This window comes from Meles meles, chromosome 14, assembly GCF_922984935.1.
Source record: "Meles meles chromosome 14, mMelMel3.1 paternal haplotype, whole genome shotgun sequence".
Taxonomy (NCBI): domain Eukaryota; kingdom Metazoa; phylum Chordata; class Mammalia; order Carnivora; family Mustelidae; genus Meles; species Meles meles.
The window spans coordinates 48567321-48594540 of record NC_060079.1 but is presented as its reverse complement, the minus strand read 5'-3'; the positions used below and the strand labels follow the sequence as shown (position 1 = coordinate 48594540).

Here is a 27220-nt window from a genome sequence, read left to right as displayed (position 1 = left end):
TATACAAACAAACAAATAAAATATGTCAAGTATGCTTCTGAGGACCTGTTTTTCCACTAAAATAACTCTATTGGCATGGAATAATTATTTAATAAATAGATATTTAAAGATCAAATTTTTTTTTCCATTTTATTTATTTTTTCAGCGTAACAGTATTCATTCTTTTTGCACAACACCCAGTGCTCCATGCAAAACGTGCCCTCCCCATTACCCACCACCTGTTCCCCCAACCTCCCACCCCTGACCCTTCAAAACCCTCAGGTTGTTTTTCAGAGTCCATAGTCTCTTATGGTTCGCCTCCCCTCCCCAATGTCCATAGCCCGCTCCCCCTCTCCCAATCTCACCTCCCCCCAGCAACCCCCAGTTTGTTTTGTGAGATTAAGAGTCATTTATGGTTTGTCTCCCTCCCAATCCCATCTTGTTTCATTTATTCTTCTCCTATCCCCCTACCCCCCCATGTTGCTTCTCCATGTCCTCATATCAGGGAGATCATATGATAGTTGTCTTTCTCCGATTGACTTATTTCACTAAGCATGATCCAACCACTCTGGAAAACAGCGTGGAGGTTCCTCAAAATGTTGAAAATAGAACTACCCTATGACCCAGCAATTGCACTACTGGGTATTTACCCTAAAGATACAAACATAGTGATCCGAAGGGGCACGTGTACCCGAATGTTTATAGCAGCAATGTCTACAATAGCCAGACTATGGAAAGAACCTAGATGTCCATCAACAGATGAATGGATAAAGAAGATGTGGTATATATACACAATGGAATACTATGCAGCCATCAAAAGAAATGAAATCTTGCCATTTGCGACGACGTGGATGGAACTAAAGATCAAATTTAATTACTAAATTTAAAGCAAAAAATATACTTTTATTTTGAAGAACATTTAAAAAGTAAAAATTATGTCAACTGAAAAATAGCTTTTAAAAAAATATTGTAGGGGCACATGGGTGGCTCAGTGGGTTAAGCATCAGAGTTGATTTGGGCTCAGGTCATGTTCCCAGGGTGGTAAGATCCATTCCCAAGTCAGGCTCTGCACTGAGCTGGAGCCTGCTTGAGATTCTCTCTCTCCCTCTACCCTTCCTTACATATATATAATGTGAGTCATATTCTATTATTCTTTTCTTTTCTGGTATCATTTACATATATATTTCTGATGTTCATGGTGAGACAAAGAGCTGCAATAATTAACTTAAGCAAATCAGGATTGTGGGTGGTGGAGATTTCATCAGTGACAACCAGAAATTAGAAATAAAGAGAAGACAGATTAAAAAGCAATACCTTCATTATCTATTTTTAAATTTTCATGCATTATACTATGGAATTCATGACCAGTAACTCTGTATTTAAAGGTTTGTGTTATTTTCCTCAAAATGTGTAAAATATTATTTCATTTAAAAATTATCTGAAAAAAATTATTTGATAGACTATCTTTCTTAAGATTTATTTTTTTTTGAAGACAGACAGAGTATAAGGATTAAATATGTGCTCTTTAAGCCAAAATATCCCATATTTCCCATGGAATAAAGGGGCAAATTTTGATATTAAAATTATAAATTACTAAAACAACAACAAAACATGCTCTGTGTTTGAATTATTAGGCTTTCTTATTATATCTACATTTGATCTCTGAAATAGATTTGGTGTAAACTAGCATTTTCTAACACTTTAACCATGGACAAATAGTACTTAAAAGTATTCATCACCAAGTGTATCATGTTAAAAAAAAAATTTATAAACCCATCTTGCAGGGCACCTGGGTGGCTCAGCTGGTTAAGTATCTCCCTCTCCCTCTACCTGCTTGCTCCCCCTGATTATGCTCTCTCTCACTCTCTATGTCAAATAAATACATCAAATCTTTAAAAAAAAAAAAAAAAGGAAAATAAACCCATTTGCCATAACCCCTCCTTTTAAATTTTGTAATATGGATTGTCAAAATAATCTCTTAATAAAGAAACTCACTTAAATTCATGGCTTTTCTGAAGAAAAACTTATTTCAAGTAATGACTTAAAGTCTCATGGAAAGAATGATCTACAGGACACATTAGGGAAGCATGATTCTTGGTTGTTATTATTTTTTAAAGTTTTGGAACTCTTCATGAAAAAGGTTAATAAACAATAGATTTTCATTTAGAGTAAATTATCCTAAATTAATGGCACTCTAGATGTGTTTATATTTAAAGAAATAGGCTCTCTTCCATTGCTATGAGTCTATCTACCATTAAGTAGCCTGCAAAATTGGCTTTGCTGAGCTGGAAAAGCAGCATATTCAGTGAATTCAATAAGCTGACCTATAAAGACCTGGAAATAGAGCCATAAATAATAATGAGTGTGTTATTCTCAATTCAGTCAGCTGTGGGGGTTTTCCAAACCATTAAACAACTTCCCAATTTGCTACAAATCAGCATAACTGTTATACTCTTTTCAAAAGGAAGCTAGAATAAGAGATGGCAAGTATATGGTAAGATTTAGGGAGTAATGAATATTTAATCACAAGGAACACCTAAAACCTGGTTACAGTGAGCAGTCACTCATAACATTCATCTATTATAAAAATAAAAGATGGGATTTTATCTTGACCATTAGATTTCACCTCATGCTAATATTCATGCTAATGCTCATTATTTCCTGTATATGCATATATATATATATATATATATATATATATATATATATATATAAAATTGGGTTTAAATAAGATAAATAAGTCCTGCTTGAAATATAAAGATCAATTTGAATGGTAAATGCCCATTTCATCTAATTGGTCACTTTTTTAGAAGACTGAAATGGCATCTGGTACTGATGTCATCTCCAGAAGCAATGACTAGATATGTGTTACCTCTTTAAATAAAGTCCTTATTGACAGCTATTGTCTTCTTACTCCACGTGCCACCAAGCTTTTTTTTTTTTTTGTAAATGTGGTGCTTTAAAATGTTCTAAACCTCTTCTTTCCATGTATATTATTACCTTTAGATTTGAACTTATCTTTCTTTTTTTTTCTTTTTTTTTGCAATGGACTCAATGGTAATCATCCAACTGTAGTGACCTGTTTCTCCACCTATATCCATTCTTCATAATGCCTCCAGAATGAATTTTTTAAAACATAAATTCACTTTATAGATATTGATTAAAAGGCAAATCATACATACATACTAACAGGGAAAACAATAAAAATTTCAAAATGCTACCATTAATAATACCAGAGTCAGTCATTAGGTGAAAAGTTAGTCTAGAAATCTCTTCATTTATTAATTCACTCACTCACTCACACATTTCATAAAGACTTTCTAAGAGCCACCTATACGCTGGAGTATGCCCTTTGTGTTTAGCATTGCATCAAATAAACCATTCTTCACTCTAATGCAGCTCACATTTTAGCAGGAAGGGGAGCATAGGATGAGGGGGGCAACAGGCATCCAAAAAAATAACTCAGACAGTGAAAATAATTATGAATTAAAGAAAATAAGTCAAGGTGAGAGAGTGTTTGGAGTTACCAATTTAGGTAGGCTGTTCAGGGAAGTCCTTTATGAAAAAGTGACTTTGAGCAGGACAAAAGAAATGAGGGAAAAACCAAATAGATATGAGGCAAAAGAGTGTTCCAGGAAGAAGGAACAGCAAAGAGGCCAAGGTAGAGTTCTTTGGACAGGGTGGCAGGGGTGTGGACGATGAAGTCGGAAGTGTTCAGGGGATAGATAATGTAAGGCTTAGATGCTCACAGGGAGTTTAGCTTTTATGCTAACTATAGAAAGCCACTGCAGGATTTTGAGCAGAGAAAATATATATTCCGTTTTTTTTTCTTATTTTTTACTGTGGAAATATTCAAATGTATTCAAAAGTAGAGAATAACTCTATCTTAAAAGGAGTATTCTAGCTAGTGTCTGAAAAATAAACTATATAATAGTGCAATAGCTAAGATCCCAGCAGGAGATCCAATTTACCCAAAATGATTCATATGAAGATATGTTAATGAAGGCACTACTTACAGAGGTGTGGCCAGTGTTCAGGAAATGAACAAAGGATGTTGAGGACTCAGGGAACCTGAACCAAGGTGATGATGGAAGAAATCTTACTACATAGTTCAGAAAGATCAGAGCTATGGCAGAGTGGCTGCCCTACTTGAGCTGTAGTCATAAAGAGACACCACTACAGCCACATCATGCAGAAAGTTGGGAAGAAATATACTTACATTCATTTCCACCACCTGACTTTCTGGTTATAAGTCCCATTGGCTGGAGCTAGCCAAAAGCAAATCAGCAAGGGAGGCAGGTGATGCTGTCCCAGAAGGTTCAGCTTCACAAGGAATGGAACTGGACAGAGAATAGTGCAAACTGAATGACAAGGAAGCAAATGAAAATAACCAATACTAAAAGGGCAGACTATAAGCACGTATACTAGTCAGGAGGTTTTATAATTGTCCAGGTGAGGATGTTAGCTTGTCCCAGGGTTGTAGTAGTAAATATATTCTAGACATTTCTTGAAAGTTACATACTACATGTATGTCCAGTGGATTTGACGTGTTGAATGAAAGAAAAAGAGAGAGGATTCATAAGAACATTAGAGTTATATGATTACAAGTCTGGCTTCATATATAAGGAAGGAAGTTTAGATGGATGGATGGATGAATGGAGATTGAAATAAATAGAGAGATAAGAGAGAAATATTTTATTAAGAATAGACTCTCCCTGAACAGTGTATTTTGAATAAATGTCATTAGTTTGGATTCTACTTGACTTCCTTTCATTCTTCTGTACGTATGACCTTTTTTCTTGAAATAGCCTTTATTATTTTCCATGCCTGGCAAATAGGCACTTATTTTATTGATTTGGTTTAAAGAAGGAACCCTATTGTAAGTATTCCTTTAACATGTAGCACATGTTTAAGCCTATCTTCTTATTTCCTAGAGTACTTTGACCATGTTTCTTGTACCTTTTGACTACCTTCACCCATTTCTCCCACCACCTTCCTCCACCTCTGGCAACCACTAATCTGTTCTCTGTATCTATGAGTTTGGTTTTTGTTTGGTTGGTTTTTTATGTGTGTGTGTTTAAGACCGCACATATTAGTGAAATCATACAGTATTTGTCTTTGTCTTTGTGACTCATTTCACTTAGCATAGTGGGCTCAAAGTCCATCTATGTTGTCACAAATGGCAGGATTTCCTTCTTTCATAGAGATGAATATATTCCTACATATATACACATAACATCTTCTTTATCCATTCATCTCTCAATGGACACTTAGGTTGTTTCCATGTCTCCACTATTATAAATAATGCTAATGCTTCAATGACTATGAGGGTGCAGATACTCCCTCAAGTTAGTGTTTTTGTTTTCTTTGGATAAGGACCCAGAAGTGGAATTGCTGGATATGGTGAATACCACTTTAAACAATTATCTTCCTGTACATCTACACATTAACTGATTAATGCTGCTTCGTGAAATGACTTTCAACTGTTATGCAAGCCTAGGAGGGTTATAAGTAAGGAAAAGAAGAGTGAATGGTTTAATGATTCCTGTTTTGAAAAAGTCAACCAACTGAAAACTGGGATGTTGGATGCAGATATAATAATCTTCTCAGCACAACATTATATACTTTTGCATAGCTGTGAGTACTAGAATATCATAACCATATGCTCCATTATATTATAAATTATATTATATATTACGCCATTAAAATATAAATTATATTGTGAAATATCAAAGTTAGGAACAGATATATTATTTTTTGCATACTCTAAAGGGTCTGACATGGGGTTTGACAATTTCAATTATTTTAATTGCCCTTAATATTAATATTCATGCTTATATTTTCCCTTATCCTTGAAGTTTGTTCAATAAAATGTTTGAACAACTTATTTCATACCTAAACTTTAGAAACTCCACAGGCAGAGTGTATGCCCATTGGAATTAGCTTTCCTTGGGAGAATTATTTTAATCCCTTATTGACTTGCAAGATGCATCCACCCTGATGTTTTCACAGGAACGTATCACACTGATGATGATCAAAAGAGATATGTTGGACTTTGATCAGAGTAAATCTAAAGAAAGCTGGAAATCTGCAAATATGCAGTGATTAAAATTCTTTCTCCATCTTTTAGTGGAAGAAGGGAAGTGAAATACTGACTCATACCTTATAATTAGTGTGAGAGAAATGGAAAGTTTTTATTTAAGAAAATTGAGACAGTACTAAAGCAAAATAAAAATTTAATACTGTGCATGTTATTATAATAGAAATCAGGAGATCTAGTTTTCCAGAGTAAACTAAATATGGTCCCTTTGATTGCTTTCCTGCAGATATGTGTCAAAGAACTTCCAGAAGCATCATTTGTTTCTTACCATCAGCATTAACTACTCTGAGACAGAACAGGGAGAAGCAGAAGAATTTTCAATATTTCTGGTAGCACCAGATGTTCTTTATAGGCTTAAGACATTTACTTCTTTTTAGATATTGTGTGTAGGCCACTTGCAGATTTATCCCTCTCAATGAAAGTATATTTTAGAATGACCCTTACACTTAGTGTATTGTGCTTGTTAACTATGGTTAGTCAGGGAACATTGTGTTATCAATTACCTTCTTGAAAAATAGGATGGCAAATAACAGAAAAACTAAGACTCAGATAGATCCAAGATGAAAAATCACATTAAAGATGAAATAAAGAAATTGCTCATGTGGGGGACAGTGAATATAGAACAGCTTTTACAAAGCAGAAGGTTGTGCTGGAGGTATAATGAGAAATGAGCCTAAACTCAGTGTTTTAAGTTACATAAAGGAATGCTTTTAACTGTATTCAACTGTAATGCAAAGAATTAAAATAAGACAATAAGAAGTAAATGATGAATGTATATGTTCCAGGACACTATGTGGAAGTAATCTGAATTCTGCATATGATTTCTTATGTCACATAAAAGAATTAAAATTTTTAATCTTTCTTAGGGTGCCTGGGTGGCTCAGTCCTCAGCGTCTGCTTTCAGCTCAGGTCATGATCCAGAGCCCCTGCTGGGTGGGGAGCCTGCTTCTCCCTCTTCCACTCCTCCTGCTTGTGTTCCGTCTTTCCTTGTCTCTCTGCGTTAAATAAATAAATAAAATCTTCAAAAAAATAGAAAAGAGTTAATATCATCTGGCAAAGTGACTTTTGGAAGGAGAAGGGAATAGTGGAATGAAAGGATATTAGGCAGTATTATAATAATAATATTTGATGACTCTTTGGAATGGGCTTGACTAAGAAGATAAACTTTTCTAAGTAGAATTATCAGTGGAATAAGTCTTGATTGAATTATCAAGGGGTCTCAGTAAGAAAGACGCACTTTGAGAATATTTATTCACATGCTATATTTTCCAACATTTTGAATCCATTTAAAAAGAAGTAGCTTAAAACAGAAGTACAGGTAAAGAAATACTGTAATCCATCAACAGAAAACCAGAAGGAATAAGTCAATATAAGAAGAAGAATGGGGGCGCCTGAGTGGCTCAGTGGGTTAAGCCGCTGCCTTCAGCTCAGGTCATGATCTCAGGGTCCTGGGATCGAGTCCCACATCGGGCTCTCTGCTCAGCATGGAGCCTGCTTCCCTCTCTCTCTCTCTGCCTGCTTCTCTGCTACTTGTGATCTCTCTCTGTCAAATAAATAAATAAAATCTTTAAAAAAAAAAAAAGAAGAATACTAAATACTAAAGAATAAGTTTGGATTTAAGTGTGTAGTTTGAATTGTCAGTGGAATATCCAAGCTCAGTGCTTCTTGGTTGGGAGTTGGTTACGAGTCAAATCACCTTACAGTAATGTCCAAGAGCCCGAATTATTTGTGTAATAGAGTTTTGCTATTGACTGTGACTGGAAATAAGCATGCCATCAGCTGAGTCTGAGATAAATTATTTAGAAATGTAGATGTTTTGCTGGTTGTTAAGCAAAGATGTTTCTGAAAGACCATACATATTTATGAAGATGATTAATTTATGCATGTAATTTGAGATGTGATATTGAATATATTTCTGCCTATACATTATATATTTTCAAACTTCAATACTAGATGTGTTGTTTAAAATAAATTAATAGATATTCTAATTAGAGTAAGTGATCGATCACTTACATAGTTATTGAGCAATTCCTAGGAGACTGTAACCTTGTTAGTGGAATTCAACAAGGGGTGGCAGATATTTTTTTCTGGCTTCCTACAAACTTATGACTAGCATGCATATGAAGCCCCTAAGTAACTACACAGATGTCAACTCATTAAAGTCTGATACCACCGAGAAAAACAAATTGTGTTGATTGTGGCCTGAACAATGAGGGAAATCCTTGTGGAAGTAATAGAATGTACACTGGACTCTGAAGATTGGATTATATTTTGATAGAAGCCCCAGAGGGAAAATGCATTACCAATATTACTTTGAAAAAGGGCAGGATCCATTAGGACCAGAAGAAAGAGGTCTGAAAAGCTAAAAGATGAAATACAGAAAAAGACACATGAGGTATCTTGGAGAGTGACCGAATAGCTAAAATGGAGTGACCGAATAGCTAAAATTAAGTTGTATTTTTGGCCTGCTAGTCTGAAGATATGATACAATGTCCTGGAAGCAATATAAACCAATGCAAGCTTTAGAATATAGCTAGACATGGGTAAATTAACAAAAGTATTCTAAGAGGTGGGGAGGAGGATAAGCTTGAGTAGAACTGATTAGTGGTGAGAGAGGTCGCAGGTATCTGGGAGCTATTATAACACCTGGCACAAAACAGGTGCTGACTACATATTTGCTAAGTGAATGAATGAATGATTGAATGTGTACAAGGTCCAGAACCTACCTAGGATGCAATGAAATTTTTCTGGGGGAAGATGATGTTCATGTAGGGCATGTAATCACTTATTTCAGTTTTAGAAATTTTGAGCTTTCAAACTACCTTTAGAATAGCCGATCTAGGGGCGCCTGGGTGGCTCAGTGGATTGAGCCGCTGCCTTCGGCTCGGGTCGTGATCTCGGGGTCCTGGGATCGAGCCCCGCGTCGGGCTCTCTGCTCCGCGGGGAGCCTGCTTCCTCCTCTCTCTCTGCTGCCTCTCTGCCTACTTGTGATCTCTCTCTGTTAAATAAAATAAAAAAAATTAAAAAAAAAAAAAAAAAAAAAAAAGAATAGCCGATCTATGTTAAATAACTAAAAATTAATTATAAATTAGCAGCATTAAACCCCATATCATTTGTCACTAATAACTACCATCATCTGAGTTAATTTTATGATCTCTACTCATTGTGATTGTTATTATTATTCTTTATTTGTACTCAGTTCAGCCAAATATTTTTCATCTCAAGGAATCAAATATTCAGAATTCAAAATATTCTGTATTCAGAATAAAATTAATGAACCTCGTCCTTATTTTGCATGTGCTTTCTTTTCAAATATCTGAGCAAGAATTATTCAGATGTATCTGATCGTAGCATGAACATGTCAGTAATTTGTGTTTTCATTTTGAAATGACTGTACAGGAGGAGACTTGAAAAACTCACTGTATCTACTTTCTCATTTATTTAAAAATATAAATAATATCTTCAAGGAGTTTAGTCAGAACAGTGATTGTGCCAATAGAAAGGATAAGAAGATATTTCTGTCTCTTAATATGTTATGATGCTATTCTTTGCCAAAATTCTTTTCAATGGATATAAATGGGATTTTAAATGTACATTAAGGACCTATCTACTCATGTCAATGAGTTTCTTTCAGGCTGTAGATTGATATCCTTGCCAGAGCTGAGTCAGCTCCTTTTGTGGAAGGTTAGGCTGTTCCAGTCCTAGCATATACTCAAATTGCAACCATTGAGGTGTTGCTAGCATTGGTGCACCAACTAACTTAATATTCCAAGTTGTCAAAGGAGTTGTCCAGTTTCTTCCATCTATGTCTCTGAAATTCTATCTGAGAGAGAGGAAATATATAGAAAAGCTCTCTAGGCATGAGGCAGTTTATATCTTCCCTTGCAATGCAGAACAACTCTACCTGGGAGCTCCTCATTAATTATGCTGCTACAGAGTTCTCTGATAACTTAACTCTCTCCACTCCCTGGCACGGTATACTGACAATTCAAAAGGCTCTGGGCTCATGTAGCACTGAGAGTGCTCATTAAATCACTGTTTCTCTGTCTGAGAAACCATTTAATAAAAATACCTGAAAATTTATTGTCTCAGACCTATTTATAAGATATTGAAGTAGAAAATCATTTTTTCTTGCAGCTTATGGCATATGATAATATTTTATCATTCATCCTATTCATTCTGTCAAGCAGAGAACTTGAAAGACTATGTATGAAACTGTCACTTTTTCTTTAAGGACTGTCACTTCTAATAGGAATCAATTTTGTTTTATAGATTCAGATTCTGTGAGTAGATTTTTTAGCACAATACCCAGTAGCAAAACAAAAGTCTGAAATATTATGAAATAATGTGCAGTGTATGAAATTTGGCACACTGTTATGAATGTGAGACTGTTTTCATAACCTTGATAGCCCAAGGATATAGTGTTAGAAGAGTTAATACTTCCTTTGGTCCACAGTAAGTTTAAACTTATCTTACTTTAGGTGTTTTTCCATTATTGCACTCCATGTTCCAATGGACTCCCTGACCAGACAAAAGGTACAGATGTGTTTTCTATGCTTTGTACAAATCCTGTTAGTCACCTTGCCTTTCAAATTACGTCTTCATTCATGCAGTATTACTCTTCCTTAAGAAACACCTTACAACATAGATATTTTTCTTGTTTCCAGTCATTAACATGATAGGAATATAACACTATAATTTCTATCTCCTAAATAGCACTATTTTATGATATTTTTAAAAGTCTGTGGAGATTTCTTAAGAAATTAAAAATAGATCTACCCTATGACCCTGCAATTGCTCTACTGGGTATTTACCCCAAAGATACAGATGTAATGAAAAGAAGGGACATCTATACCCCATGTTCATAGCAGCAATGGCCACAGTCCACCAAACTGTGGAAAGAGCCAAGATGCCGTTCAACAGATGAATGGATAAAGAAGATATGGTCCTTATATGCAATGGAATATTATGCCTCCATCAGAAAGGATGAATACCCAACTTTTGTATCAACATGGACAGGTGTGGAGGAGATTATGCTGAGTGAAATAAGTCAAGCAGAGAGATTCAATGATCATATGGTTTCCTTTACTTGTGGAGCATAAGGAATAACATGGAGGACATTAGGAGGTGGAGAGAAGTGAGTTGGGGGAAATTGGAGGGGGAGATGAACCAGGATAAACTGTGGGCTCTGAGAAACGTGGGGTGTGGGGTGAGCCTGGTGGTGGATATTAAGGAGGGCACGTATTGCACGGAGCACTGGGTGTGGTGCATAATCAATTTATCTTGAAACACTGAAAAAAAATTTAATTTAATTTAAAAAATAAAATAAGATAGAAATCACCCAGAAAAAAGTCTGTAATGCAATCTACAAATTTTATAATATAAATATTTTGATTTTTGTTATAAAATTAGAGTACTATGCCCTTTATGTAATAAGAGTAGGTCATGCAGCTCAGATAAATTCATGCATTTGATTTTGTTTGCTTGTGATATAAGAAAGTTATTTACAGAGTTAGAGAAGTATCTATACATGTAAGTTAGTGCAGAGAATCATGACAAAGATTCTAACCAACAGAGTATTTTCTTTGACATATTATGGAAAAATATAAAGATAAGAGAATTTTTTTTCTGAATTATATGACAATTTATTCTATTTTCTTATTGGAAGGTGGGAAAAACAATGCAAACTCTAGATACTTGAATAATGTATTCCATTTTCATGAAGCAATACTTTTTTTAGAGTCATAATTTCCAATGTATTGCATTTGAAGCATTGAGGTATTTGAAGTAAAGTCACATAAATACTGTTGGAAACCTGCAGTTTGATGAATATCTATGTGCAATTATATATTGATTAAAACATTATTTATATATATATAAATATATAATTATATATAGATTAAAACATTTATCCATATTTTCACGTTGCTAAGTGTAGCTATTTTAAGCACATGGTGGAATTTCTCAAATTATTGGTATTTTAATGACAAATGTAATGGGCACTTTTAAGAAATAGTGTTTTAATAATTGAATTTCCTTTTTTCCCCCCAAAGTGTAGTAATAAAAGCCAATGGAACTTTACAAAGAGTATGCAAAAAGACAGTAACAATGTTTTAATACATACAATTGCAAAGAACATATCTAATCAAAATTCATGACATTGCTGGCAACTGGAATGTGCTCTAACAAAGTTATTGTTGAGAATTCTAGGTATAAATGGATAAATAATTCTGATTTTTTGTATTAGTCAATTCTGAATATCATACATGTTTCTTGACCGTGTTCTATTCCATTCTAAAGGTTTACCCTTTAACTTGCAGATCATTATTTAGTCCCAAAGAAAACCTACCAAGGTGATATAGGGAGTCAGGGCATATTTGCAAAGTGACTGCCTCACTGACATTGATGAACCCATTAGAATTTTATGTAATGTTGTTATTAAACCCTATGATGTCCTTCTTATTGAGTCTCAGGATATTTTGATTTCTCATATCTCTTCTGGTTGACAAAATATTTTGAACATTATTCTTTGGAGAGAGTAGTATCTTTCCTTGAGGTTTAGTACACAATTTATGATGTAGTCAGTGATTATTCTAAGTGTAAGAACATACTAACAGTGAAGATTTTATGAAACATCCAAGATTTTTGAAATTGTAAAGTAAATTATATTACGATTATTCTTGATTAGAAGGGATATTGGAAAAAAAAAAAAAAAAAAAGAAGGGATATTGGTTGGTAGTATCCTAGATACAAAATCTAATTTGCAGACGACTGTTGTACAAATTCTTATGTGTAAACATGAGTATGTTTCTAAGTAATATATAATTTTTGAAACATATCGATATATTTTCTAAATTTGAGTGGAAAAGGAGCTGTCACAATAGTTTAGATTTCACTAAAATTGAATATAAAAAATATTCCTTTGATAGGGAAGAGCAATAATTGTGTGAATCTTAGATTACTGCTGGAAATCTAATGATAGTTCAAATTTTAAAGATAGCTTAACTATTTTATTTTTCTGAATTTGTGTCTTAATTTGGGTTGAAATGGTAGTGGTAAAAAATGTTGTCAGAGGAGATAAAATATAGACACAGTCATACTATCCATAAGCAATAATAATAATAATTTGAAAATACACAAAATAAGTAAAAGCAATTATGAAAAATTTAATTTCTTTCAAAATTAAAAAAAATTAAAAATTGTCAAATGATTAGGGGTATGATAAAATTAAGAAATTTTATACAATGTTATGTTACTTAAAGGAAAAAATATTTAAGTACAGAATACCTTGGTTATTTTATAGAATTCAATTATAAATTTTAGTTTTATTTTGTATATCTTCCTTGTCATACTTTGAAATAATTTATAATATTTTTCATTATGCATACATCTATGAACATTGAACAATTAATTTCCCTTTAAAATTATTATTTGAAAGTATTATAAATGTAGGCACTTAGGGTTGACTGTCCTCTGATACTGTATTTTGGTGAAATTCCCTAAATTTTCTATTTTTAATGAAAAATTTGAAAGGATCCTTATTTATCTCTGCATTATGTATTTAGAAATATATAGATACTTAGCCATTCAAGTAGGTAATAATATTATATTTTTAAGGTTGGCTTTATCATGCTGCACATTCTGTTAATTTATGTCCATTTTATATATACATAAAATAAGGAACCAGGAAAAATTAGAAATATTTCAGTGACTAATGTGACTTTTCTTAGAAATCAAAACTGTATTTAAAAACTAATCTTTTGAAATTAATTTAATATTAGTCTATTGTCTTAAGGTTTTCTGAGAAGAAATAAAAACTATACGCCAACATTGATGGTCTTTTTGATATACAGGACTACGAGAATTCACAAGATTGAACCTTTATGAAAGATACCACTTACTAAACAATTTTACATTTTGGTAATCCTAAACTGTTTATTAAAAATTATAACTTTGAGGGGCGCCTGGGTGGCTCAGTGGGTTAAAGCCTCTGTCTTCAGCTCAGGTCATGATCTCAGGGTCCTGGGATCGAGCCCCGCATCAGGCTCTCTGCTCAACGGGGAACCCTGCTTCCCTTCCTCTCTCTCTCTCTGCCTGCCTCTCTGCCTACTTGTGATCTCCGTCAAATAAATAAAATCTTTTAAAAAAATTATAACTTTGAACCCATACAACTAATGTGCAAATTTTTTAAAGTCTAAAATATAAAAATTAACCCATCTTGTATTTATTTAAATATTATACTAACCTTATTTTTAACATGGTGAAAAAATATAAAAGAAGGCATAGAGGTGTTTTTAAGTTAAAACAAATCCACTCTAATTAGTTAAAAGAGTCATCTACATATTGAGACTAGTGTATGAGCTCCTTTTAATGTAAGTGACACTATGTACCCATAGGTCAAACTTCTAAAATATTTACATTTATGCCATGAATCTGTTTATCTAAAACCTAAACCCTTACTCAAACTTCTAGTTAAACTTATTAATAGTTATAGTTTTCCAAGAAAAAAAAATACAGAAAAGAAGCATGTATCTTTTGAATTTTTTCTTTTATTTTCTGAATTTTTTTTCTCTTTTTACCCCTTTCATTTTGTATTTAACTGTTTATCTGGATAAGATATTCCTAGAGTGTGCTGCCAATAAAATAATAGTTTCTTATGATCAACTAATCCCAGGTTTCTCCAAGAAGGTGAAAAGGGAGAGAAGAAGAGAAGAATGATGAGAGCCAAGTTTAGCCAAATATGCATTTATCACCAGAAAACCTAATTGTTTTCTTTTTATGGAGAGAAAAAGGTTTAGATGTAGCACAAACTTACTTTGATACCCAGATGACCAAAAGTCATATTAAAATACTTTTTTTTTCTTTTACTTTATAAAGACCACTAGGATATTATTGGAAATAGATATTCTCTTTGGTGGTTACTTTCTTTTTTTCTTTATTTCTTTTTTTTTTTTTTTAGTTACTAAAAGAGTAAAATAGTAGTCCTTAAAAAAAAAGTCCATTAGAGATCTCATATCCTATTCCATACCATTAAAAAAAAAAAACCTTCTTCTTCTTGTTTAGTGTTTAGAATGAAAGTGGGTAGGAAGGCAACTAAGGTTTCAGTATATAAAAAATGCAATGAAGCCAAGAATTTAATTGAGCATCTTCCCTTCTATATTCCAAAGTATTTTGGTAGCTCTAATACATTACATTCCTATTCAGCCTCAAAGGTATTGTTCTTTCTCACATGTTACATTTGTTATCTTATGTGTTTTTATGTTATTCTTGTCAACTCCAACAATGTATGCATCACAATGGCTGAATAAATTTGCTTAATTAAGGTTAAATGTGAAATATAATTATTTAGTTATATGCTGCTATTATATATTAACTTATTCACTCAATACATATTTGTGTCCAGATGTGGTAAAGTTTCTTATCAATGTGGATGAAAAGGTCAGTGTATTAATATTAAATTTTCAGCTTCTTAATTTTCTAAATTTATGTGACAGATTTAACTGTCACTTGATATGAAACATTCATTCATTAAGAAAGAGAAAGTGATCCTGAAAGAACCCAGAAAAAAAGAGAGTCTAAAGAAAAACAGAAGAGGAGGGAAAGAAAAGATGTTTTTTATGTGCTCAAAGAATGTACACAAAAGAATCTGGGGGGATGAAACCCTGATGTAGCAAAATAGACACATACTACAGCTTCAAACAGCTGATCTCACTCTATTCCTCCCTCAGGTGCTGGATTTTCGGTATAAAAGTTCTTAATTTCACTATTGGAAACTTTACCTTGTCTAATATACTACTTTCCATCTGCTTGCATCCTTAAAGAGATAAGAATAATTGTTTTCATTTTTATTGATTTTTTTTAATTTAAAAAGGGTTTAAATTATACCTGTAATATCTTAAAATAAATAAATGAAATTGGGGCACCTGGGTGGCTCAGTGGGTTAAGCCGCTGCCTTCGGCTCAGGTCATGATCTCAGGGTCCTGGGATCGAGTCCCGCATCGGGCTCTCTGCTCAGCAGGGAGCCTGCTGCTCTCTCTCTCTCTCTCTGCCTGCCTCTCTGCCTAGTTGTGATTTATCTCTGTCAAATAAATAAATAAAATTAAAAAAATAATAAATAAATGAAATTTATGAAGGTTGTTACCATGAATTTGTTAAAGGTTATTTTTTAATTTCCTTTGCTAGACAGGTTTATGGCCAACATAGCCAACTATATTCAATTTATAAACAGGTTTCGTAAGAGGAAAAGAAATGGAAAAAATGATTTCTGGAAGTTCCTTTAAACTCTGTGTCATAAAATGACAATAAATAGTATTGAATAGAAAATAAAATCCATTCTGCGTCTCATGGAAGGTCTTCCATTACACTCACTTATTTTTATTTATCAGTGTAATTAGTTGTATTACATTCTGCATCCCTCTCAATATATGGGTAATATCACAGGCATTAAGCTTCTAATTTTAACTACTGATGGCATATACTCATTCCTATAAAAACATTATTGACAGTGATTATGTGTTATTCACAGATACTGGCTGACCTAGAAAACCATGCATTATTTAAGAATGATCTGGAATGTCAGAAGTTGATTCTGGAAGCAATGAAGTATCATCTATTGCCAGAAAGAAGAACTTTAATGCAAAGTCCAAGAACTAAACCTAGAAAATCTACTGTTGGAACTCTGTATGCAGTAGGAGGAATGGATAACAACAAAGGTATACAATTCTTCATCTCTATATAATATACACCCTGTATCATATCATGGCATGATCTGAATACTGTAATCTGTATAATACCAACAAAACTCACATGTTTTCTACATTAAGTTTTAATAGTAAGGGAAAAATCCAAATAACACCTCTTATTTTCAGTCTGTGTTTGCTGTTTCTGCTTATTATTCATCTTTAAATCTTTTATCTCTTGTGCATTATGGGCCAGACTTCATATGAAATGAAAAGGGGATTTAAAGCACTTACAAAATACAGGCCAAATAATGTGTTGGATATATTGACAACTGTATTTCAATTCCAAGCAAAGAAAATGTAATGTGTCGGTCACATGCTGGCTGAGAGCAATATTATGAAGAACAGAGTTTCTTTTGAGGCATTTAGAATCTCATATATAAGCCCAATAAATAAATAGACAGCTATACATAGTGGCAGTTATATTTTAAAAACTTAATGGTGATTACCAATTAGGCCTTTCAGAAGTAAGTGAATGATTCATTTAAAAGTTGAACACATACATTTGAAGGTTTTATTCTTACTTTTCTATAGATCGTGGAAAACTTTCTGTAAATATTTGTCTTCAGCTTGTCTTATGTGGTACGCAAGACAAATATGACTGCCATACATTTGTTTCTGATAAGTGATATAATTATCCACTATATATATATATATAATTATATATATATTTATAAATACATATATTAGGATTTTTATTTGAGAGAGAGAGAGCATGAGCTGGGGGCAGGTGGAGAGTGGAGAGGGACAGGGAGAAAGAGACTGTCTGCTGAGCAGAGAGCTAAATTGGAAATGGGGGTCCATCCCAGGACCCTGAGCCAAAGGCAGACTCTTAACTGACTGAGCCACCCAGGTGCCATAATCCACAATATACATAGTTGACAACAACAGACTGTACGTACATGTTTGATCTCTATTAAAGAATTTTGTTATTAAAGACATAGAAGGAAGCAACAAGGGATTCCTTGGTGGCTCAGTCATTTAAGCCTCCAACTCCTGGTTTTGACACAGGTCATGATCTCAGGATTCTGGGATCAAGCTCCACCTTCAGGTCTATGCTCTGTGCTCAGCAGAGTCTGCTTGTCCCTCTCCCTCTGCCCCTCCCATGCTCTCTGTGTCTCTCTCTCAAATAAATAAATAAACTCTAAAAATAAAAAATAAAAAAGGAAGCTACAAAACTTACTTCACCATTGTGAAGTGAGATCCCAATATAGCAGCTAAAAGAAAACAATTTAAGTAATTGATCAGGAAAGACATATAATCCCATATTTTTGTCTGTCATGAAGATACCTTGTGGCCATTAGGCGGTCTTCACTAGTCTAATTTTTTGAGAAGTTTACTTTCTGTTTACTGGAACATTCATTTTTAGTAATCATCACATTAAATGAAATGAGCACTAGAGAATTTCTATTTCCATTTACATATATTTTGTATATACAATATCTATGTTATATATTATGTATATATAACACTGTCAGTTAAAGGGGGTAAATAACTTGTTTTAGGAAGTAGGGAAATGGCTTCATCTCTCTTTCCCTCCTTCTCCCCCTCCATAATATATGTCATTACATAAAAGAACATGTCAGACATTTTCAAAAAGTGTGGTTCAAATCCCTTTTTTTAAAGTGGTGAAATAGAAAATACCAGATACAAATCTGATAAAAATCATCAGAATTTTTACTAAAATTCCAAAGAAATTTTTCAAGCTAAGAAAACAAATCTAGTAACCTATACCCATGTTGTCCTTATGACAGTAATAAATACCAAATGACATACACCACATGACATAGTCATCTCTTATAGCAGAAGAATGCAAACTTTATTTTAACATTATAATAGGTTCATTCTCTCTGTAAAAGTAAATAGCCTGATTTCCATGGCTTTCAATAAATATACACAAGTCTCAGATTTTATAAATGGTGGTGGTTTTTAAAGTCAAATGGGTGAAATTCATTTTGAAAGAAACTATTCTCTAGGAAGAATGCCCATACAAGATCAATTCTGTTTGTAAATCTGCATGTAATATTTTTTTTTCTAAAGAAAAAAAAAAGGCAAGAAGAGAAGAAAAAGGGGAAAGAAGTAGGTGGGGTAGGAAGAGGATGAGAAGGAAAAGGTAGAGGAATAACATTTATTGAATCTGGCTTGCCTTTAATTAGTAGTGAATAATAAGCATAAATTAAAATGGACAAAATTACTATGCCATTAGAGAACCAAAGGACATGACCAAATTTGAATTTTTAAATCTGGTGACTTCAAATTGTTTTAGCACAAAAGAATATGAGACTGTGGAGTCTACTGGGTTAACCTGTTGCCAGTGTTTGAATTTCTCGAAGCAGTTTTTAAAAATTCTTTAAATTATTTAAAAATGTATCTTTCTTGGGGATTCCAAGTCTCACTCTAGAATTGAGTAACACCAACAATTTAGTTATTGTTGCACATATTCAATAAGTTAGAGGCTCAAAAAAAATGTGGTAATATAGGAGGTCTAAACAGATATTCCAGGTTAAATCAGCAACACAATGGAAAAAATTATTTAAAGGAACATTTAAGAAATTTCACCATATCCTTAGTCCTATGGGAATGAGATATTACTATCCCATAAACTTAGCTAAAAATTTAATACTTAATACCAAACCTCAGAGAACCCATTTTTCCTAGTGAAGCAGAAATTTATAAAAGCCCAATGTTTCAAGGGATTTAAAGAGCAAACAGAACATTTTCACAGCAATCCCTCCTATTTGTATCATGCTTTTACTACTTCAATAGTGCTTTCTACACCTTATTAACTTTTATCTTTAAGTAGGCATTAAGATTTTATCTTAAAATTGTGTTTTCTTTGAAGGTGATGAGGAAAAGGGAATAAAATGTGACAAAGAGAGAGAGAGAGAGAATAACCCAAAGAAAAACTTACAGCAAAAAATTGAAACTTACTTGGCATGATTAATTTGAAAATGAATACAATACATAACACTTGGTGTTTTTTTCAATTATTGACATATTTATATTGTGCCTTATAAAGGGCTGTATAAACATTTTGTTGTAATTCCTTTTCAGCTAGATAATTACTGAGATTCAGATGATATCAAATGAGATAGATAAACTATAGACACAATTCTGGCAGATCTTCCACAGACATGAAAATTCAGAGCACTGGCCTCTCCGCTCTCCCTTCTTATAATCATATTTATAGGCATTCAGTGCTGATGCAAATCTTTTGCACATCTATTTTGTGCCAGGTTCTGCATTAAGAACCTGTGTACCATGGTGAACATTACGAATATAACCCCTACCTCGCAAAACTACCAAGTTAATCTGGGAAAACAAATAATAAACAAAATATTTACAAAATGAATGCTACAAGAAGGGAATAACAAGTAGAATGAGTATAATGCCCTTGGAGCAAACCTGGTCTAATATAGGAAAGTTGGAATGGAAGGATGGTCTTGGTGGTAAATTCCAGACTCTAGGTATATCAAATGTGAAGCTTTCTAGTTGAGAAAAGTGACATCTTCAAAAGAAAAAAAATGGAAAGAAATCCCTTATGGCTGAATTATGGTCAGTAGGGAAATGAAAGCATGGTGGTTAGTGGAGGAGAGACACAGTGAGCTTCAGTGAGAGACTTTACAGGATCAATTCTGACTTGAAACTACAGAGGTTTTAGAAGGCTGATGATGTTCCTAGTGGAGAAAGCAGTCTTTGAAATCAGAGAAAAGCCCATTCAAATCCAGGAGTTTCACTTAAAATCTCTAGTATAGGGCGGCCTGGGTGGCTTGGTGGGTTAAGCCTCTGCCTTTGGCTCAGGTCAGATCTCAGGGTTCTGGGATCAAGCCCCACATTGGGCTTTCTGCTCAGCAGGGAGCCTGCTTCCCCCTCTCTCTCTGCCTTCCTCTCTTCCTACTGGTGATCTCTCTCTCTGTCAAATAAATAAATAAATAAAATCTTTAAAAAAATCTTTAGTGTACTATACCCTTTCTCAACATTATATCCATTTCTATAAAAATTATATTCCTTAAATGAGATGAAGCATTAGATTAGACTAAAACATAACAAAGTATTCCAATATGTTTGGTACCAAAGGGACCAAGGCCAAGCGGTGTAGGAACTTTGGAGACAGGAGATTATCCAAGTTTTGTGAAATAACAGTGATATGACAGAGGGAAAGGAATAAGATATTCATGTAAATGACATTTATATTTATATCATATGTATGGTAAATGCCTTTTATGCTAATATGAACATTCAAAAATGATGAACCAAAGAGAAAAAAGAATCAAGCCGTACATAGATGTTTGTAATGTGTTTTATTTATTTATTTTTAAATTTTTTATTTTTTTTTATTTTATAAGTAGGCAGAGAGGCAGGCAGAGAGAATGAGAGAAGAAGAAGCAGGCTCCCTGCTGAGCTGAGACCCTGATGCGGGACTCGATCCCAGGACCCTGATATCATGACCTGAGCCGAAGGCAGAGGTTTAATTCACTGAGCCACCCAGGCGCCCTTGTAATGTGTTTTAGAAAGTACAATTTAATTGACTTCTATAACAGGAATACTGAAAAATAAATCTTTAAGAACTTAGTAATTTATAGCATAATAATAAAACATTATTATAAGAATTAATACTTTTTCTACTATGAATTGAGAAATGAGGAGGCAGAAAACTAAATATGATTTTTAAGAGGCAATAAATACAAGCTGTTTTTATAAGGAGAATGATTTTCTTTAAATGTTGTCACCTGATGGGTGCCTGGGTGGCTCAGTGGATTAAGCTGCTGCCTTTGGCTCAGGTCATGATCTCAGGGTCCTGAGATCGAGCCCCGCATCGGGATCTCTGCTCCGCAGGGAGCCTGCTTCCTCCTCTCTCTCTGCCTGCCTCTCTGCCTACTTGTGAACTCTCTCTCTGTCAAATAAATAAATAAAATCTTTAAAAAAAATAAATAAATGTTGTCAATTGAAATCAAATGTGGATTTAAATCAATGCAGTAAACTATACAGATATATATTTTTTTGGTAAGAATTTTATTACAAATCACACAGAAATCATAAATATTTTAGAAGGTTGATTTAAACGTAAAACACTAATCACTTTGAAGTGCTTAGATTGACTTACACTTATTTGTGATTCAGGTACACTATGAAATAAAATTTGGTGGTAGTGGTTAATAGAAAATATTTGCATCAAAATATTGTTATTGAATTTATATTCTGATATTGACTGATTATTAGACAATTCCTTAGAAAAAGGAATAGTTTGGTTTTGTATTCATCCAAATAGTATTTTCTTGGATAACTTCATTCTACTAAAGCATGTAGAATGCTTTAGTAGAATCTGATAAATTTAGTAAATAAATTTAGTAAAATCTGATAAATATATAATAGTATAGATAAGAAAAATCGGCTTATAACATAAGTACAATCATTGTTAACAGAGTGGTGTATTTCCTTTCTCAAAATCTCTGTGTACATGTGTGTGTGTGTACAGCCGTACAGCCCTAACTATATATCTACATTTATAGAGAGACATACCTATTAACATTTGTCTTCATAAAATCTCTCTGTGATTCTCTAGGTAGGTATAAGTATATGTGAATTTATTAACCTTCTTAAAATTGTTATTCTTGTTTCTTTTATTCATTATTTGTATATGTAAATTTATGTTTGATTAACATTTTAAAATACATCATATCAAGAATCTTACTAATTCTTATTCACATGGAAATCCCACAGTTTTTTTGAGCTTAAGGTTAGTATTAAACAGTTGGTAGAATTCAACGCTTTTTTCTGTAAATAATGCTATCATCAGCATCTGCATGCATTAGGAGTTTCTCCTAACCTTTGAGTGTTCTTTATAAAGATTACAAAATGAAAAATTATTGGGAAGGTAAAGCTGTTGTGACATATGAGCTAATATCTTTCCAGAAAGTTTATAAGAATTTATAGTACCACTAAATTAGAGTAGTGCCAGTTTAAGTATCTTCTCAACCAGTTTTCTGCCTTAAAAAAAACTTATAAAAATTTTCTAGCATAACAATAGTAGAAAAAATTATGCAATGAAAATTCCCATTTCTTGCCATTTCATTTATATTTCTCTTAATAGTGAAATTGAGTTTTTGTATACTGAATTTTTATGTATAAAATCATTTGTAGAATGATATAGAAGGACATATTAGTTCCTTCTTTTCTAATTATTATAAATTTTATTTCAGTATTTTAAGCTAATTGCCTTTACCATATAGTACAAAGTCCGGTAAGAACAGTTTACTGTGTGAAACTTTCATTTCCTTTAAGAGGAAGAATGCTAGTATTTTACAAATTTGCTGTAGATATCTAACAAGTAACACAGCATTACTTAGGAATTTCTGGAGGAATGATGCCTCTTGTATATGAAAATATATGGATATTGTGGATAACATTAAGTTGTCTCTCAAAGAGAATTTACTTTCCTTTTGGGAGACACTCCTGAGTAAGAGGAAAACACTTCCTCCAATTCAGATTGGATGATTTGAGACTATGATGTAGTACTTGTGAGAGCTGCTTTATTCCTGGTTTCTTTCCAATCTTTATATAAAAGCCATTCCTCCATGGTGGGCCCTAAATACCCTTTTATTTTCAGAAGGATGAGCTCTACCTCATTTCTAGCATTCAGCTTCCCCTTCTGCCTGGATTTCTGCCTCTCATCAGATTTGTCTTAGGGCTCAGCAAATGCACAGAGAAGACAAGCAACTATGCTCTGTCATGCTCTTTTTTGAGTCTAAGGTCATAAGGGCCTTGGTTGTCTGGAACTGCAGTTAGGGTCTTCCCACTCCAGGAGACTCCCAAAAAGCCTGAACCCAAAGTATTGCCAGGGCGCTCAGCCTCAAGGGGCTTGTGAATCAGCATGGTAGTTAAAACCAGAGGCTCCTATGGATTTGTAATTTCAACAATTCTCATTTCTGAAAGTTCTTTCTTTTGTTTGAGATTTATAAAATAATCTTTTATGTTCTCATCTTATGTTTTATTTTCACTGATTAGTTACTTAAATGTTTTACATATTTAATTTATATCCTGTAATGAGTAATTTCAACATCTAAAGTTTGAGTGTCTAAGCCTGTTGTTTGTTGTTTCTGAGAAGTCTCATTTTTGTTAGTTTGGTTCTTTTTTGTTGGGTAATATTATTTTGAAGTTATAGTTAATTTTATTTGCTCTGTGGGCCTGTGGGGGACCTAATTTGGGGATGCTTTTGTCTAGGGAGGATGAGTTAGCTTCAGCCAAGAACCAGGGACACCACTGACATGAGCCCGGTCAGCCCTCTTCAAAGCTCCAGACTTCATGCAAAGTCTCTGGTTATCTTCTGCTTCATTTTAGGCCCAGGCAAGTGATGCTGATCTTTTCACAAGCATAGACATCTGCCCCAGGGAAGTGCTAACTTCTGTACTCTGTTAGCTCTCTCCCTGATTTTACCTTACTGTTCTTTCAGCTACTTGGTTGTGCCCTTGTAGTTTTTTCTTACTCTCATTTAAATCCAGAAATGAAAAAAAATAGTGTTATTGTTGTAATTTGCCCATGTTGTATTGGTGTTATAACTAGAGGGCACAACAGCATGTCATCTGTTCTCCAATAAACAGAAGGCATCTTTCTCTTTTCAATTTAGAATTTTTCTCCATAGATTATTTCACTTGTTTTATGTCCTATCCTTTATGGAATGTATTTTGTTTAGAATTCAACTATTGGCAACCTGACTTTTTCCTCCCTTTCACGTATTTATAAAGTTGATCATTGACATATCCATGGTTAACTAATTTTTGAGTGTTCACAAATTTGGCAATACTATTGAAATATAACTTTAAAATATCTAAAATAGAGATTATAATTCTAACTCAAAGTATTATATTAGATCCTGTAATAAATTAGAAGAGCTCTGATACAATGTAGATGGTGACTCACAATTTGATCAAATACGCCCACATTCTTCTGATAGAAAATGTAACTAAAACTCATACCCGAGCTTAATTAGAAATTGATATGTCTTGGTTCTGAAGGATCATTAGCAAATATTCAGAGCTACAAGTTTAAATTCATGAGTTTATTTGTTCTAATATATTAACTCCCTTTTCTGATTTCTAAGCAAACTGGAGAAAGGAATTTCTGTTTGGTTTTTTTTGTGTGTGTGTTTGTGTTTTGTTTTTTTTTTTTTTTAAGAGAGTGAGGAGAGGGGTGGAGGGGCAGAAGGAGATAGAGAGAATATTAAGCAGGCTCCACACATAGCATGGAACCCAACAAGGGGCTTGATTCACTACCCTGAGATCATGACCTAAGCCGAAATCAATTGTCTGATGCTTAATGGACTAAGCCATCCAGGTACCCCTGGAACTTTACATTTCTAACTTCAGGTACATTGTTACTTCTACTATGCTTTCAGCAAATATTTGCCATATTTAAATTACAACTTATTTAACTGATCTTAATAGATGTCCAAAATGGACAAATCTCATACATCCATACATATGAAGCATTAACTTTTAAGTGTAACATTTATCAATATAATCTTTGTATTCATATGAAATTCTCCTTTATTTATAATCATTTGAGGATCTGAAAAGCAGACTATAAGTAGAAGATTGCTATTACCTGAATAATTTTCCTAATATGATACTTCAAGCAGAAGACAATATTATGAATCTCTATCTGTCTCTAGTAACTGAACATTTAGGAATGATAAAATCACTTCATCAATTGATGTATTTTCAATACCTAATTCTAAGAACCACCATATATAAATTTCACTTACTTTGTACAACAAACATATTGACAGTATATTCCTGATCATTTGATTTTGACAAAAGTTCAGAAACATTCTTAATTTCTACCTTCCACTAAGTATGTTTAGGTAGAATTTAAATGCAGAGATCTGTGTAATTCTGAAATCTGTGTTATGTCTTCTACCCTTTTGCCCACATTTAACCTATTAATGATGAGTTGTGCTGAAAGTGACTTTTTTAAATGCCAGTATAAAAAAGCCTGACATACTTTTAATTCTTAATATGTGATTTTTTCATTAGGATTTTACTGAATGTTAGGACTAGTTCTTTGGAGAACACATTAGGAATATAAGAAAGTGTGCAATTGAAAATATAAAATATTCTCTATTATATGTATTTCTCTTTCATGTTTTGTAAATTAGTTTTGATGCACACAGAATTTTAAATATTTCCCCTTAATTTAAAATTCTCTATTTGATCAATTTCTCATAAGCTTTACATTTCAATAACATATCTTCAAAATGTAATACAGACATTTCATAAGAATTCTGACTATATTTTAAATTTTATTCTAAGGATAGGTATGGAGAACTATTAAACTAGTATTTTTAAATAACAAAAACACGTATTTGCTTTATCTCCAGAAAACTTATATATGTGAAAACAAATTTATAAGGTCCACATTTCATATATTGTGATTAAGATTTATTTATTTGACAGAGAGAGAGAGAGCGCGCTCATAAGTAGGGGGAGCAACAGAGGGAGAGGGAGAAGCAGGCTCTCCACTGAGCAGAGAGCCTTGATGCAGGACTTGATCCCTGGACCTGAGATCATGACCTAAGCAGAAGGCAAAGCCTTCAACCCACTGAGCCACCCAGGTGCCCTTCATATATTGTTTTTAAAATAAAAATTTCTTATTATAAGTGTTTCAAATTCTTTTTTTATTTAACTTTTATGTCTATATTATTTCTTCAAAGAATAAATTATCCATGTGAATAGAGCAAATTCCAGATATCAAATGTAAAATTCCTACTTTTCTGTGACTTTGTAACACGTGGTATAATTATTACATAAAAGCTCTACAATTCAGGGGCGCCTGGGTGGTTCAGTGGTTTAAGCTGCTGCCTTCAGCTCAGGTCATGATCTCAGGGTCCTGGGATCGAGTCCTGCATCGGGCTCTCTGCTTGGCAGGGAGCCTGCTTCCTCCTCTCTCTCTCTCTCTGCCTGCCTCTCTCCCTACTTGTGATCTCTATCTGTCAAATAAATAAATAAAATCTTTAAAAAAAAAAAAAGCTCTACAATTCAGACAAGGTGATTATATTTTCTGCTATAAAAAAATCATTAATATCCTGTCTAGAATATACCCTGTCAGCAATATTTCCATCTAATGTGGCTTCGAACGTCTGTCATCAGAATTGCTCTGCCTTCCATAGTTAATCAGTTATCAGAGCCTGTCTGATTTACATCAGCATTTCCACTACATTGCTTGAAGCTTTATCGCCTTATGCCTGCAGATCTGGGGTAACACATGTATTTCTCAAATGAAGTTATTTTTTCTTACAATGTATAAAGAAGCTACATAAAGATCCTCCTATCTCCAGTCTCTCTCCAGCTCACTACTGGCAAATCAGTTAATCCCGACTTCTAGCATAATCACTAAAATGCAAAAT

At 33.4% G+C, this 27220-nt stretch overlaps 1 protein-coding gene across 1 annotated transcript in view; it reads left to right on the top strand.

The window, feature by feature from the left end:
- Positions 1–27220, top strand: part of KLHL1 (kelch like family member 1) — a 393822-nt gene that overhangs the window by 257544 nt on the left and 109058 nt on the right. Inside the window, exon 6 of the mRNA XM_045978113.1 lies at positions 16605–16791. Coding sequence (XP_045834069.1) covers positions 16605–16791 — 187 coding nt within the window. The remainder of the gene's footprint in view (positions 1–16604; positions 16792–27220) is intronic.